The 16,640-nt window shown below is 36.2% G+C and overlaps 1 protein-coding gene across 1 annotated transcript in view; it reads left to right on the plus strand.

Moving 5' to 3' along the window:
* Window positions 1-16,640, plus strand: part of Tbck (TBC1 domain containing kinase) — a 211,079-nt gene that overhangs the window by 91,046 nt on the left and 103,393 nt on the right. The window contains exons 13-19 of the mRNA XM_004663001.3: window positions 1,732-1,781; window positions 1,957-2,086; window positions 6,221-6,319; window positions 7,336-7,398; window positions 8,485-8,611; window positions 9,938-9,988; window positions 11,259-11,342. Of these exons, the coding sequence (XP_004663058.2) occupies window positions 1,732-1,781; window positions 1,957-2,086; window positions 6,221-6,319; window positions 7,336-7,398; window positions 8,485-8,611; window positions 9,938-9,988; window positions 11,259-11,342 (604 nt within the window). The remainder of the gene's footprint in view (window positions 1-1,731; window positions 1,782-1,956; window positions 2,087-6,220; window positions 6,320-7,335; window positions 7,399-8,484; window positions 8,612-9,937; window positions 9,989-11,258; window positions 11,343-16,640) is intronic.

A 16,640-nucleotide genomic window follows, 5' to 3' on the forward strand; every position in this document is an offset into this window, starting at 1 on the left:
TGGCCGGAAGTCTACTGATTTTGTCTTATTCTTAATTTGATTCATCAATTTAGATATAACCCAAGTTAAAATAATCTAAAAATGAATTTTTACTATCTTAGTTTATCCAGATTTCTACTTCTGAAATTAAAAAAAACTTTACTTACATAATTTTAAATGGAAATTAGTTCATTTAAAATTATTGTAGATACCTAGTAATAATGTTTACTTTATATTTTTAATATTTTCTCTCTTTTAGTCCATAATGTGCTAACTTTTCAGTAAGAAAAGACAAGCGGAAAGCATATTTTCAAAATAGTATCTGTTACATTCAGGATGCTGAAAGGCATAATTTACAATTGAAAAATTATTTTTTATTTTCTAATATAGGAGAACTTAGGAAGTCCTTATTGCATTGCTTAAAATTTTAGTCTATTGGGGCTGGAAAGATGGCAGTTAAGGCACTTGCTTGCAAAGCCTAGAGGCTTATGCTGGACTCTCCAGGTCCCACGTAAGCCAGACTCAGAGTGACCCAAGCGTTCAATGTCACACATGTCCACAAGGGGGGGTGCAAGCATCTGGAGTTCAGTTGTACTGACTGGAGGTCCTGACATGCCAATTTATCCATTCATTCTCTCTCTCTCTCTCATAAAAACATCCCAGTATGTTGGACTTACCTTAAACAAAAAATTAATCTAACAGTCTTTATTTAAAACTGCAAAAAGGTAGATATATACATATCACATATTGTTTAGAGAAAATGCAGATAAAATTTAGTATTTGTCAGATTTTCATGATTATCTAAAAGATTTTTCTCTGGCCTTTTAAAAATTCTAAAAATAACTCATATGAACATACAATAATTCTGATCAACAAATAGGTAATGACACTGGCACGTCTGTGTCAACCACAAAGAAGCCACAGGGGAAGAGCAGCAGAGCAGTCAGGATGGGGTTAACTTTAGTGATGCATAGGATGAGGCTTAGAGTTTATTTTACATGCATGCAACTTCAAGGAATGTTTTTAATCCTGGCAATGCTGTGATTTGGAACCGTGTTTATTATAATGACTGTGGAAAGAAATCATTAATTCTGATAATGAGCTGAGCAGCTGCTCAGAATATGTCATGGGAACCAGCATTTTTACTTTAACTCAGTTTGTGTTAGGTAAAAATAACAACCAGAGCTTGAGGTTTTAATAAATGGATGTATGTACAATGTACCTCATTTTAGTAAGTTGTAATCATGTAAATTGTTTTGTTTTGTTTTCTCTTTTTTTCGAGGTAGGGTCTCACTCTGGCTCAGGCTGACCTGGAATTAACTATGTAGTCTCAGGGTAGCCTCGAACTCACAGCACTCCTCCTACCTCTGCCTCCCGGGTGCTGAGATTAAAGGCATGCGCCACCACACCTGGCTTCATCATGTAATTTTAAAATGTATTTTACATCTAAGTTTTGTACTAGTATTACTAATTTTGGATTATTTTGAGGAAAAATACTGTGATAGATCTCTAACATTTAGAAATAATACCTAGAAATAAAAAATAAGGAAACTATTCTTTGAAGTTGAATCTTGGTCAATAGAAGCATCATATATTTGCAGGTATATGAAGTGCAGTAACGTTTAGCTTCTGCTTTATATCTTTTTAGTGCCTTCATAAATTTATAATTTTTGCTTTACTTACTTTTTACATAGAAATGAGTGTTCCTGCCCACAATGGCTATGCATATATATTTTGTTTTTTAATTCACAGAGATTAAAAGATGTTGGTGGAGAAGCATTTTATCCATTACTTGAAGATGAGTGAGTATATGTACTCTTCTTTTACATTTATTTTACATTTCCATTTACATTAGACTTTCAAGAAGTTTGTAGTTTCCCCTTGAAAAAGCCATCCTAAGAACATCTAGAATAGGGGGTTTTAATTTATTAGAATTTTGTCTTTGTCAGTGTTTTTACTTTTATTTCTCTCTTCTAGCCAGTCTAATTTACCTCATTCAAACAGTAGTAATGAGCTGTCTGCAGCTGCTGCTCTCCCTTTAATCATCAGAGAGAGGGATACAGAGTATCAACTGAACAGAATTATTCTCTTTGACAGGTTGCTAAAGGTAGGAATGTATGATTATTTTTTTTTAATTTTTATTAACATTTTCCATGTGTATGATTATTTTTAAAGACATAATTCTTAGAGATCTTGATGTCATTATAGAAGTCATTCTTATAGACTATATTTTCTGAATAAATTTGTTAATTATAAACATGATACAAAAGCACAAAGGAATTGGTGAGATGAACAGGAATGCTGCTTCCATGATGAACCTACCCGAGCAGGATGATGGGGACATACACTGAGAATACCCAAAATGCACCAAGGCAGAAATCCAGAAGCTACTGAGAGCTCAACAGTAAAGTAGAATTAAAGCACATTCACCATCACTCAAGTAATTTTGTGGAAGAAGGGGTAGAAAGAATGTAAGAGGCACAGGGTGGGAGGGAATAGCCAGAGGCATTGTCCTCCCACATGCACACAGTGACTAACTGCTGCTCTCACAACTCATAATCCACAACTCCATTATGAATACCAGCAATCCCACTGTTGCAGTCATTGCTGGCAGAAAACACCAGAGAAAACCAAGAGCAGGTTGGGGGGGGCAGTTATTTTGGCTTACAGACTTGAAGGAAAACTCCATGATGGCAAGCAAGAATGGCATGAGCAGAGGGTGGACGTCACTTCCTGGAGCAACATCAGATGGACAACAGCAACAAGAGCGTGTACCAAACACTGGCAAGAGGAAACTGTCTATAATACCCATAAGCTCGCCCCCAACAATACACTGCCTCCAGTATGCATTAATCCCCAGATCTCTATCCCTAGGGAACTTGGCATTCAGAACATCTTAAGTTTATGGGGAACACCTGAATCAAACTACCACAATCCACCCCTGGCCCCCTAAACTGATAATCTTATATGATGCAAAATTGAATGCATTAATTCAACTTAAAATTCTCCATCATTTTTATCAATCTCAATGATGTTCAAACATTCCTGTAGTCTGAGATCTTTTACCTGAGAAATAATACCAAAAATCCCCCCAAAACTCATAATACCACAGAATAAACACTCACACTGCAAAAGGTGGCATTGGGTATAGCAAAGAAATATTCAGCTAATACAAGATTTCAAACAGGGCAAACATCAAACTCTGTAAAGTCCAATAATCCTAACCAATGATATCTCTGGAGTTCCAATTCTGCCCCCGCCCCAGCGAGACTGACTATTCACAGTCTTGGAAAACTTCATCCCAGGCCAGCAGCACTCCTTAGCAGCCCCTCATGTTTCCAGCATCTTCACTGGGTCTCCACTGCAACCCAGGGTTCAGCCTCAGGTCTCCATCTGCTCTCCATGCAGGCAATCTGCTTCACACTGCTCATGGCTTTTCCCAAAACACCAGACCATACAGAAAATTCAATGGCCCTATCTTTTCTGCATTTCTCATACTCCACAATACTTGTTGGGGTGCCAGTTTGTTAATATGGGGGAAATAAAGCAGACTTTGAAGAAAAAGACACTCCTTCAGCATTCAGGCTCCTTCAAAAGATTATTCTGCATTCTTTCTGTTGTCCCAATGCAGGTCAGCTGGCCCAATCTCAATGATTGTAATTTCTCAAACAATTGCAGCTGAATGGGCAGAAGTTTCACCCAAAAGATTTCATTTTTTCTGTGCCATATTGCTCTATTCCCCATCAGTCCATTTCTGTGCAATGCAACCCTGCACAAATTCTCAGGACACGGGCATAACATCAAGCCTCTCACACAAACTGCTTCTAGCCCAGTCCAGGCAAAGCTCTTTCTCATCTTCATAAACCAAACCTCACAGTTCATAGTTCTCACTGGATTCAGGTCTTTAAACTCTGACCAGAATAGTCTATCAAGTGTGCCAAACACTGGCAAGGGGAAACTAGCTATAATACCTGTAAGCCCGCCCCCAACAATACACTCCCTTCAGGAGGCGTTAACTGCCAAATCTGTATCAGTTGGGAACCTAGCATTCAGAGCACGTAAATCAAACCACCACACCCACTGAGGAGGGCCCTCAGTAGAATGGGGTCAGGGAGAAGGGGGATGATGTCACCAATACTTGATATATCCATACAAAGTTTCAACTTAAAAATTTTTAGAAAGAAAAGATACAAGTTCCTCAGTAAAAATAAAAATACGAGAATATATGTCAAGTGGTTTTAGACAAAGGAGTAACATCCTTTTTAAAGAAGACATGGGCATTAACAATAACAAGCTTTTTACACAAACTGCTAGCCCAGTCCAGGCACAGCTCTTTCTCACCCTCATAAGCCAAACCTTACAGTCCATAATTCTTTCTGCATTCAGGTATTTCAGAACTCTGATCAGAATAGTTCATCAAGCTGTACTTATAGCACTGAAAGGTGTCTCTTAGGCCAAGGTTTCAAATCCTTCCACATTCCTCTTGGAAGTCAGCTCTAAAAGGCCAAAACCACACAGTCAGGTGTCTAACAACAATCCCACTCCTTAGTACCACTTTACTATTGCAGTCTGGTTTGTATTGCTGGTAGAAATCACCCAAGAGCAGCTTGTAGGGAAAAGGGGGGGGGCATTATTTTGGCTTACAGGCTCGAGAGGTAGCTCCATGATGGCAGGGAAAATGATAGCATGAGCAGAGAGTGGACATCACCCCTTGGCCAACATCAGGTGGACAATAGCAACAGGAGAGTGTGCCAAACACTGGCATGAGAAAACTGGCTATAACACCCATAGGCCCATCCCCAAAAATGCACTGCCTCCAGGAGACATTAATTCCCAAATCTCCATCAGTAGGGAACCTACCATTCAGAATACCTAAGTTTATGGGGGACACCTGAATCAAACCACCACAACCAATATATTAAAAACTGTCTAGAATAGAAAATGACACTTATTTCTTCATAATACAAACATGAAAAAGGTGTATGCCCAGTACTATTTCCTTTTCTTCCAGAATATCTGTCACAGTTACCTCCTTATTCCTGGGACAAACACATGACCAGAAGCAGCTTAGGAGAGGAAAGGGTTTATTTCAGGATTACCTGTTCCAGGGAAAGCTTTATCATGGCAGAAGCTGGCTCACTTCACCATACATTCATAGCAGAGAGACAGCTGCCAGCACCAGCAAGCACAAGCAGACTGTGAATACCTTAGCACTGGACTCAAGACCCCCACCCAGGACATACTTCTTCCTGTAGGGTTCTGTCTGATGGAGACTTAAGTAGGAAGCTTAATGTTAATCAATATATATATATATATATATATATATATATATATATATATATATATATATATCTCCTGATGCTATGGGTACATTAGCTTTCAAACCCCCACAATATCAAATTTATTGAATTATAGCTGCTCATAATATTATTGAATGAGCTCTTATGTTTCTTTGGTGTCAGTTGTAATCTTTCTTTATTTCTCTGATTTTATTTATTTGAATCATTTTTTTCTGTGATATTACCTGAAGTTTTGTCAATGTCATATTTTTAAAAATATTTTTATTTTTATTTTTACTTATTTATTTGATAGAGAAATAGGGGGAGAGAAAGAGAATGGGCATGCCAGGGCCTCTAGCCACTGCAAACAAACTCCAAATGTGTGCACCCCCTTGTGCATCTGGCTAACGTGGGTCCTTTGGCTTTGCAGGCAAACTCCTTAACCCCTAAGCCATCCCTCCAGCCCTCATTGTTTTTTTTAATTCATTATGTAGTCTCAGGGTGGCCTCAAACTTATAGCAGTCCTCCTACCTCTGCCTCTCAAGTGCTAGGATTAAAGGTATGCGCCACCACGCCTGGCTGGCTATTTCTTTTCTTCTCCTAATTTTGAATTTGATTAGTTTTTGGTATTTAGTCTGTTGAGGTATAGTAATGACTTATCCATATGAAATGGTTCTTCATGCTTGGTGTGATTATTGTTTACTATAAACTGTTCTAGTAATGTTCATTTCAGTCTACCCCATAAGTTTTTGTATCCAATTTCCATCATGTATTTCCAGAAATTTTATATTTCTTTCTTATTTTCTTCATGGATCTATTGAACATTCATAAATACAATATTTAATTTCTATGTATTTGTATTATTTCAAGATTTCTAGTAATTTGTCTAAATTTATTGTATTATGGTTCATAAATATGCTTGATATGATCTTAATTTTTAAACATTTTTCTCTCTATCATAGGCCTATCCATATAAAAAAAATCAAATTTGGAAAGAAGCTAGAGTTGATATTCCTCCTCTTATGAGAGGTTTAACTTGGGCCGCTCTTCTGGGAGTTGAGGTAAAAAAAGACAATAGGCTAGAAATTGATTGGTACTTCTAAGAAAACATTAAAAAGTATGATATAGTCTGGCGTTTTGATTAACATCTGTCATCCAGAGAGATGTCAGCTAGAGATCCAGGGAAGTAGGCAGGGAATTGAGAGTTTAAGAATAGGCTAGACTACTTTGAGAAAACCAAACTTGAAAAAATAATTATAAAGTATAGCCAAATATTAGCATTAAAATATTTGACCAGTTTAAGTAGAATAAATACATAAAAAGAAGAGAATATAAAATATATAATAAAGACTTTTTAATTTTTGTAGTTTAATACTTTATTGGTACCAATACAAAATATCTCAAATGCTTCAAAATCACATGTATGAGTCAGCAATGCACAGATAGCAACAAAGTTGTATTGTGTTATACTCATTACCTAAGTGACTGATTTGCTTTTTTGGTATGTAACTTTAAAGGTCTATCTTACCAAAATGGTAAGTTGACATCTTAGATCTTAACAGTGTGATGTCAAAGATGAGACTTTCTCATTGACTGAGGTATAACTTGAATTTGAATATACCTACCCATATCTAGGCAGGTTGTCATTATTGGATATTCACAAGAATTATTTTATCCTTTTGAGCATTACTAATCCTAATATCTAGATTCTGAAATGTTTTGACATCTAAAAGATATTAGGGGCTGACATCTTGTTAAAAAAAAAAAGTTGGATCTCTGATTTGGAAGATGCTGAGTATCCTCCCTATCTATCTCCTTTACCCTTGTGCTGATATCAGTTCTCCAAGAAAGCAGTCCATAGCTAATATAAAAATTAAATATTTTTTTAAAAACTTGGATGTTGAAGCATCTTGGATTTGTGTTTTTCAGATTACATATCCTCAACCAGTAAATTGTATGCAAGTATTCCAAAATCTATAACACTTCTGGTCTCAAGCATTTAGGACAAGTACTCATCATGTATTATGGCTTTTATTAAAAACATGATAGATGAGCATGTTCTTATATTTCTTTGCAGGGAGCTATTCAGGACAAGTATGATGCAATTGATAAAGACACTCCAATTCCTACAGATAGACAAGTAAGTTTTCTTATCAAGTGAAGATTATTCTGTGAAATCTTTACATTTAAAAAAAAAACTATGGAAAAATTTTCTTTCTTTCATTATTCAAATCTAGCCACTGCCAAACACCTGTGATGTTAAAAAAAAAAAAGTGTAACTCTTACGCTTAGAAATTAGTGAGTTACAGCAGTACGTTAAACAGCTTTAAATCACATAACCTTTTTATTATTATTATTTATTTATTTGAGAGAAAGAGAGTGAGCACACCACAGTCTCCAGCCAATGCAAATGAACTTCACATGCATGGGCCACCTTGTGCATCTGGCTTACATGGATACTGAGGATCTGAACCTAACACCTTTTTTAAATATAATTGTGCTTGTTTGGTTGATGAGAAGATATTGGAGCATAAAAGGAACCACATGGAAAAGGGTAAAGGAGGCTAAGGTGAGGGTGAGGCACAAGGGGGAAATGCAAAAAAAGAGGAAGGGAAAGAGAAGAAACAGAATTTGTTTGAAATATCACAAAATAAAACCAAATTCTTTGTATGCAAATAAATTAATTTTTAATAACTTGTTGTGGGCTAGAGAGATGGATTAATAGTTAAGGCGCTTGCCTGTGAAGCCTAAGAATTCATGTTTGGATCTCCAGGTCCCATATAAGCTAGATGCAGTGAGACCAAGCACACAATGTCACACATGTACCACTAGGGGACGCCCACCTCTGGAGGTCATTCACAGTGGCTAAAGGCCCTGGCACTCCCATTTGTATGTGCCCGCTCGCTCACTGTCTCTCTCTCTCTCTCTCTCTCTCTCTCCCTCCCCCCCCCTCCCTCTCTCTAAAATAAAATATAATCTTGTATTTCTTCACCTGAATAATTTTTCCCTTCGCAGACCAGGTTTTAAAGCAAGGAACTTTGGAAACTATACTAATATGTACCTTCTCCAAAACATGACCTATTTTCCCACTTTAGCATGCCTGCAACATTTTTATGTTTCCAGAAGACTACTAAAAGATTCAGAAATGTTTATTGAAGAAAAGAGATTTAGAGTTTGCCAGGGGCCATTTTTTCATAGTTATATCTTAGTGCTTTTCTGTCTGCAGATTGAAGTAGATATCCCTCGCTGTCATCAGTATGATGAACTGTTATCATCACCAGAAGGTCATGCAAAGTTTAGACGTGTATTAAAAGCTTGGGTAGTATCTCATCCTGATCTTGTCTACTGGCAAGGTAATGCCATAATGAAAATTCAGACTTTTTCATCAAGTATTAAGTACTTATTGTATAACTGACCATTTTTAAGTTTTAAAATTATTAAATATTGTTCAGTTTGAAATATCTACAGTAAACCTCTCATTCATCTTGGAAAAGCTTATAGGAATTTAAAAATACTTGTTCAAAATGCCTTATTGATATCAGTTAAATATATAGTATTTAAAATTAAACAACTCTCAATCACATTAATTAGGAAAACAAAGTGTTTGGTGTGTGTGTGTACTCCTTGTTGAAACGGTTTTAATGCCTGTGAAAAAAATGAAATAATTTATACCATATAAATTAGGCTACTTGAGAACATTACCATCTAATGATTCCTAATTTATATTTATCACAATTATTAGGAATTGAGTTATAAAATGCCCTAAAGTTCTATTTGTCCCTATTGTCTTCAATATTTAGGTTTTTTTACATTTCACCATTATTAATTGTTATGAACATTTTATTAATGACTGAGAAAAATCACTCAACCAATTCCTGCTTTTTAATGTATTTGTATAAGCAGTTGTTCTTATATTAAATTTTGTATTTCTTATTGGATATTATTTATCCTGAGTGTATTTTCTTCCCCATTAGAAGTAGATTTAGGGCTTTCTTTCTTTCTTTCATTTTTAACATTTATTTATTTGAAAGAGACAGAAGGATGGAGAAGAAAGAGAATGGGTATGCTAAGGCCTTTTGCCACTGCAAAAGAACTCCATATGCATGTGTGGCTTTCTGCATCTAGCTTTAAGTGGGTACTGGAGAATCAAACTTCAGACATCAAGCTTTGCAAGGAAACACATTTAATTTCGGAGCCATCTTTCCAATCTCACAACATTGTTTCAATATGATGTCATATGAATAGTAATGTTGTCAATAAAATGCATATGCCATATTCTTATGTTTTGCTTTAGAAATTTTAAAAGGTTTTTATAATCCCAGAAAAAAGAACATGTATGAAAAATATGCACCTTCTAGATAAGAAAATATCTGAGGTGTCAGTTGCTATATTGTTATGTTCAGCAATGTGCCCATATCCCAGGCCTTCTAACATTTTTATATTTCTCTATTGATATATTATTTTTTGCCTCATAATATTGATGATGATAATAACTAATTTGTTTTGAACACTTACTGTTTATTCTGTATAATAACTCATGAAAGAATGCACATCTGGGTAGATAATATTTATATGAGTAATCCATTTGGAAGTAATGCAGAGAATTGAACCTGACATATATCTATAATTATACTGGAATATATTCATTTCACTCTTTTCTTCTAATCTCTGTGCATCAGGACTTGATTCACTCTGTGCTCCATTCCTGTACCTCAATTTCAATAATGAAGGTTAGTGTCATTGTCCTTAAAATTAACAGTGTACATATTATTCTGTAATATTTGGTTCAAACACAAAGTTTTTATGTTAATGCTCTTATATTACTTTATATTATAGATAATCCAAATTTTGTGAAATAATGTTAGATTTACTTTAAAGCATGCAAAGGATATTTGTATGACTGAAGAGTGTTGTTACTGGGCCATGGTGAGAATTAGACTGATTTTTTTAAATTCATTTCTCTGTGTTAGTAACCACTTATTTGAAACTTGGGAGAAGATTCTGCATTCTAGAAATTAGTTTTACTCTAAGTATATTTTATAGGGAATTTATAAATAAATCAATATTGGCCACATTTCTCCCTATTTTTTTTTTTAAATCACCAAGGCTTACTATTTCAATTATACTTCTTTAACTAAAGACTTGGTAGTTTCCTTTCTGAACTCATTGATACTCATTTTGTGTGTCAGAAAACTTATTTTGTATCAATTTTCTGCAATTCTTTGATAGCTATTTTGTTAAATGCAGTTTTATTTTGTTGTATGTCTGTTGTATTGCCTTTATATTATAAATTGTTTCAGTAAATATTTACTAAATTCAATTAAATTAAGATTCCACATCCCCAATTCCATAACATAGATAGCAAAGGATTCTTTATCTCTTTACTGCATAGGTGTCCAATCTTAGAATACCATCTTCTCCGATTCTATATTGTGTCAGAATTTGCACAATTATCTGGAATTGCATAGAAATAGGGCATTCCCAAAATACTTAAATTTCAATCTTAATGGTTTTAAAATTTAATATTCTATGATATACTGACTCACAAATACAAAGTACAGCCCCTGCTATATGGATGGGCACATTCAATTATTATTCATTAATTCTAGAATAGTTAAGAATATATGTTTGAAAATGCAGGCTTTAACTAGTATTCCTAAAAACCAAGTGTCCATGTTCTTGTTCATATCAGCAGCAACTTAGGATTGCGATGTCTGTGTAACTCACTAGCAATGATAAATTTTATCAATATTATGAAAATAAAGTTCAGGCACTTAAGGTTTTATTATTGTGAGAAGATAGAGACAGCAAATAAAAGTTACTTGAATGTTTATTTTTTGTTTTTTAACTAGTAGAAGTTGTGCCTTCCTTAATTTTTTGCTTGACCACTTATTACCATAAGTTTTATTCAATAATAGACTCAAAGAGCATATGCTGAGTGAATAACAAGTGCCCATTTACCCTGATAATCAACTGCTCATTTGCTTTATTCTTTTGTAGCCCTGGCTTATGCTTGTATGTCTGCTTTTATTCCCAAATACCTGTACAACTTCTTCTTGAAAGATAACTCACATGTAATTCAAGGTAAGTTGGTACAGGAAAAATACATCTATCGAAAATTACCCATATTCAAGTTAATGATTTTGATCAACCAAAATATAATAATGGTCTACCACTAAAACCCATGAGGAGAGATAGGCAAGTTTTGTCTTTCTTCCAAATCCATAGAGATAGGACACTTTTCTAATAACTAATCAGTATTTGTGCTCAATTCAATTTTTTTTTTTGTTGTTGTTGTTTTGTTTTTCGAGGTAGGGTCTCACTCTGGTCCAGGCTGATCTGGAATTAACTCTGTAGTCTCAGGGTGGCCTTGAACTCACGGCGATCCTCCTACCTCTGCCTCCCGAGTGCTGGGATTAAAGGCATGTGCCACCACGCCCGGTTCAATTCAATTTTAAACACAGACATGATAGTTTAAGAACATTGGAGCAGCTGAGCATGGCGACTCCTGCCTGTAATCTCAACATTCATTAGGCAAAGGCTCACCATGAGTTTAAGAAAAGAAAAATACAAAAAGAAAAAAAGAAAGGAAAGGGAAAGGGAAAAGAAAAAAAAAAAAGGAAAGAAAAGGAGAAAGAAAAGAAAAGAGAACTTTGGATCAGTATGTAAAGTACATGAAGAAGACCTGAGTTTGGATCCCCAGCACCCACTTAAAAGCCCTGCATAGAATATGCACCTATAATTCCATTGCTGGAGAAAAAAAAAAGTGGAAACAGGAGGATCCCAGGGCTTGCTAGTTAGCTTATCCAGTCCAATTTGTCAGCTGTGCACATGGTGATTCTTGTCTCAAAATTTGAAGAGGGGAGGAGCAGGTAAACCATCCAGTGTCAACTTCTGGTCTCATGAGCATACATTCATGTTTATGTGCACCCCCAAATCCATGTGTAAAGAGAACTTGAATCTGTAAGCCAAAATAAATCTGCTGCTCTTGGTCAGGTGATTTCTGTCAGCAGTGCAAATCTCACTACAACAGCTTGATATATACCTTTTGAAAGATGAAGTAGGAAAATAAAGATTGTCTGATTTTTAAAATTCTAAGTCACACCTCAATTGGTAATATTTTATGTGAAATGAATATAAAATTGGAGTATCAGAGGCCATTCTAGGGAAAGGAGTAGCAGAAAGAAAGTACTCATTAAAAAAAAGTAGCCAGTCATGGTGGCACACACCTTAATCTCAGCACTCAGGAGGCAGAGGTAGGAGGATAGCTATGAGTTTGAGTTCAGTCTGGGGCTACAGAGTGAATTCCAGGTCAGTTTGGGCTAGAGTGAGACCCTACCTTGAAAAAAGACCAAAAAAATTTTTTTAAGGTCTAAAAGTGGTGAAAAGAAAAGAATATAGATAAATAAATTAACGCACAAAAATCTTACATATTAAACATTGTTTACACTGGAATATAGTAATAAAACAATTTATCTGTGTGTTGTGTCACATATGATCCCAGCACTTTGAGGGCTAACACAGGAGGATCTCAAGTGCTAGGCTACATAGAGCTAGAAAGTAAAACACTGTCTTAAGTAATTATGAATAATAATGATGGTAATTCAAACTGTAAACTATTTATGTGCTTATCAGTAAATGAAGTGTGGCCATGCATCTTTCTTTCTACAATTTGGATAGGTGTTAGATATTGAAATAATGACTCAGTATCTGTGGTAATTTCACAGTGTAAACTCCATTGACCTATATTTGTATTTCAAATTGTGTGATTTGAAAAGGTTATGCCAAATTTCTGTTCAGTCCTTCCCTAGGGAACTTTAAGTACTTGGGATTGATATGAGAATGCTTTTCAGGAGGCACTTTTTGTCTCAACTTTATAATTGAGTAGTAAATTAATTTTTAAAAATTTAACAGAATAGTGTTCACCTTCATGTAGGTCACCTCCACGTGAAAGACTACTATCTTTGAGATCATTTTAAGATCCTAGATTCCTATTTTCATCATATAGTATAATCAATAATTATGAAAGGGCTGGAGAGATGGCTTAGCGGTTAAGCGCTTGCCTGTGAAGCCTAAGGACCCCGGTTCGAGGCTCGGTTCCCCAGGTCCCACGTTAGCCAGATGCACAAGGGGGCGCATGCATCTGGAGTTCGTTTGCAGAGGCTAGAAGCCCTGGCGCGCCCATTCTCTCTCTCTCCCTCTATCTGTCTTTCTCTCTGTGTCTGTCGCTCTCAAATAAATAAATAAAAAAATTAAAAAAATATATAAAAAAATAATTATGAAGGTTAGGCAATATAATATTACCTTAAAAAGTGTCAGTAGTGATATTATGTACATGGAATCCTTTCCTCAGTTCTGACCAATGCTTGCTTGCTTTGGAGCTACCTTTACTTTTTTTAAATTTATCACAAATTAAAGGAATATGTACAATTTGGTATTACTAAATGTAGTGTGGGGAATTTTAAGTGTTCTTAGGACATAACTTAGACTATGACATAGTATTGATAAGTTATATCATACCTTTCCCTAAACCCAAAAGAAAGAGACCAAACTGTATTTTATTTGAAAACCTTTTCTGTCCAAGTAAAATAGCCAACTTTATGAATTTATATACAGACATGAAGTAATATGTACTTTCCAGTAATATATATATATGTCTTTGTATATCAATGTGTGCATGCTCAGTTATAAATCCAGCCAACAGCCAGGCGTGGTGGCGCACGCCTTTAATCCCAGCACTGGGGAGGCAGAGGTAGGAGGATCGCTGAGAGTTCGAGGCCACCCTGAGACTACATAGTGAATTCCAGGTCAGTCTGAGCCAGAGTGAGACCCTACCTCGAAAAAACAAAAAAAAAAAAAAAAATCCAGCCAACAGTATTTGACAGAACACTAAGAGAATATTTCCTTTTTATTTAATTTTTTAAATTTTTATCATCATTACTATTATTAACAACATATTTTGTATGGCTATATCATGTGTTGGTACCCTTTTTTCCCTCGTCCCTGCCCACATAGGGCTGGAGACCTTCCTCAGAGAGGTTGAAGATATTCCTTGTGTGGTTGTGGGTTATGAATTGTGGGAGCACCAGTTGTTTTTTGGTGGGAGGGAATCCCTCTGGGCATAATGTCTCAACCTGTGGCCCTTACAATCTTTCCATCCCCTCTTCCACAAAATTCCCTGAACCGTGATGAGTGTGTTTTATGTCTACATCAATGATGACCTCTTAGGAGCCTCTATATCTCTGCTTTGGTAAGTGTTGAGTATCCTCTGGGTCTGTCTCCACCCTGGTGCTGATTATCAGGTTCAGCATGGAAGCAGTACTCATGCTCATCTCCCCAATTACTCTGTGGTTTCAGTTATTACTTGGCTGAAGCTTGAGGGGTAGTTTATCTCCTTGGCTCTCCCTAACTTCTGAAAAACAAGAACAGATTCTCCAATGGAGATTGAAGTCATCATAGTTTAGATGGGATAAGCATTACTAATTTAGGGAGAATTTGATGCATGTAACCTCTCTTTTAGCCAAAGACTAATGAGAGCTGGACACGAGAGAATATAATCTTTGTCTCCATAGGATTCAGATCTGTTTCCCAATTCCAGATGTGGGTTCCTTCACACTGAGCAGATCTCTTAGCCAATCTGAAAGTTGTTGGTTACCCACTGAGACTGTGTGCCACTGTTGCCCTGTTGTGGACATCCTGTCAGGGTGTTTGTTTCTGAGTAGCTTAGACCTCTGGTTGCTCAGACCATTTGCTCAGACCATTGTTGGCCACTCTCCCCCAGTAGCACGTGTAGCGCTTTCTAGGACTAAATGGTCTGACTGTCTGGGCTGGCTCTCTGCTGGATTCCAGCCAGGTTTCTCCATACTCTGTGTTGGCAGCATATGGTGCCTTCAACGTTAGGATCTTACCTTTTGCTTCTGGCCGGCAGTTGTTTTGACATGAACTTGTCTTGATTTGGGAACCTTGTAGGTCTGTGCAATCAACAGTTCCTTGTGAGTAGGAACTGATTTCTGGTACTGGCAGTTACAGGTCAGAGATTAAAAAAAAAGAAAAAAATTAAGCTTAGGCTTCTTCCCACCCTTTCTAGGGTCCTTCTTCTCAGGTACACTGCCTTACTCCTTTTTTGTTTGTTTATCTTTTATTTGTTTGTTTTTCAAGATAGGGTCTCACTGTAGCTCAGCCTGACCTGGATCTCATTCTCTAGTCTCAGGGTGGCTTCAAACTCACAGTGATCCTCCTACCTCCCAAGGGCTAGGATTAAAGGTATGTACCACCACACCCAGCATACCTTATTCTTTTAGAGGGTTGTACCTTTTAGTCTATCTCCATGAATAAAGGTTTCTATGGTACCAGTTCATTTTGGATTTAGTTTTGTGTTTCTTTTTCCCCATCCTCCTCTTCCCCTCCCCCCAAACCCTTCCATCCCTATTGTCTGGATCTTATGTTGTCTGTCAGGTATGTCAGCAACTAAGATGGTCCAGGTTAAGGATTGCAGAGAAGTGAGAACATGTGGTATTTGTCTCTGTGATTATGTGAGTTCACTAAGTATGATCTGTTCCAAGCTTATCCATTTTTCTACAAATTTCAATTTTTTTCTTACTGTTGAGTAGAATTCCATTGTGGAATAGTTTATCCAATGATGGGCATCTGGGTTGATTCCAGTTTTTAGCTATAATGAATTGAGCAGCTGTAAACATAGCTGATCAAATGTCTCTGTAGAATGCATGAAGCATTTTGGATAAATGCCCAGTAAGGAAATAACTGGGTCTGTTGGTTGCTTTATGTTCATCCTTTTCAGGAATATCCATATTTATTTCCATAGTGGTTGTACCATTTACATTCCCACCCACAGTGAATGAGGGTTCCTCTTTCCTCACATCCTTGCCAACATTTGTTGTTCTATTTTTTTATTATAATTTTTATTTATTTATTTTGGTTTTTCAAGGTAGGGTCTCACTCTAGCTCAAGTTGACTTGGAATTCACTATGTAGTTTCAGGGTGACCTTGACCTCACAGTGATCCTCCTACCTCTGCCTCCCAAGTGCTGGGATTAACAGAATGCGCCTACGATGCCCAGGTTTGTTGTTAGATTTTTTTAACGATTGCCATCCTTCCTGGAGTAAGGTAGAATCTCATGGTTGTTTTAATTTGCATTTCCCTAATGGTTAGGATTCTTGAACATTTTTTTCTAATGGGTGTTAGCATTTGTATTTCTTCCTCTGAGAACTCCTTATTCAATTCTCAACACCATTTTTGGAGTGGGTTGGATTTTTTTATTATTTAGTTTTTTGAGTTTCTTGTAGATTCTAGATATTAGGCTTCTGTCAGTAGTATAATTGGCAAAGATTTCTCCCATTCAGAGGGTAGTCTATTAACTGTCCT

This window comes from Jaculus jaculus, chromosome 2, assembly GCF_020740685.1.
Source record: "Jaculus jaculus isolate mJacJac1 chromosome 2, mJacJac1.mat.Y.cur, whole genome shotgun sequence".
In the NCBI taxonomy this organism is placed as follows: domain Eukaryota; kingdom Metazoa; phylum Chordata; class Mammalia; order Rodentia; family Dipodidae; genus Jaculus; species Jaculus jaculus.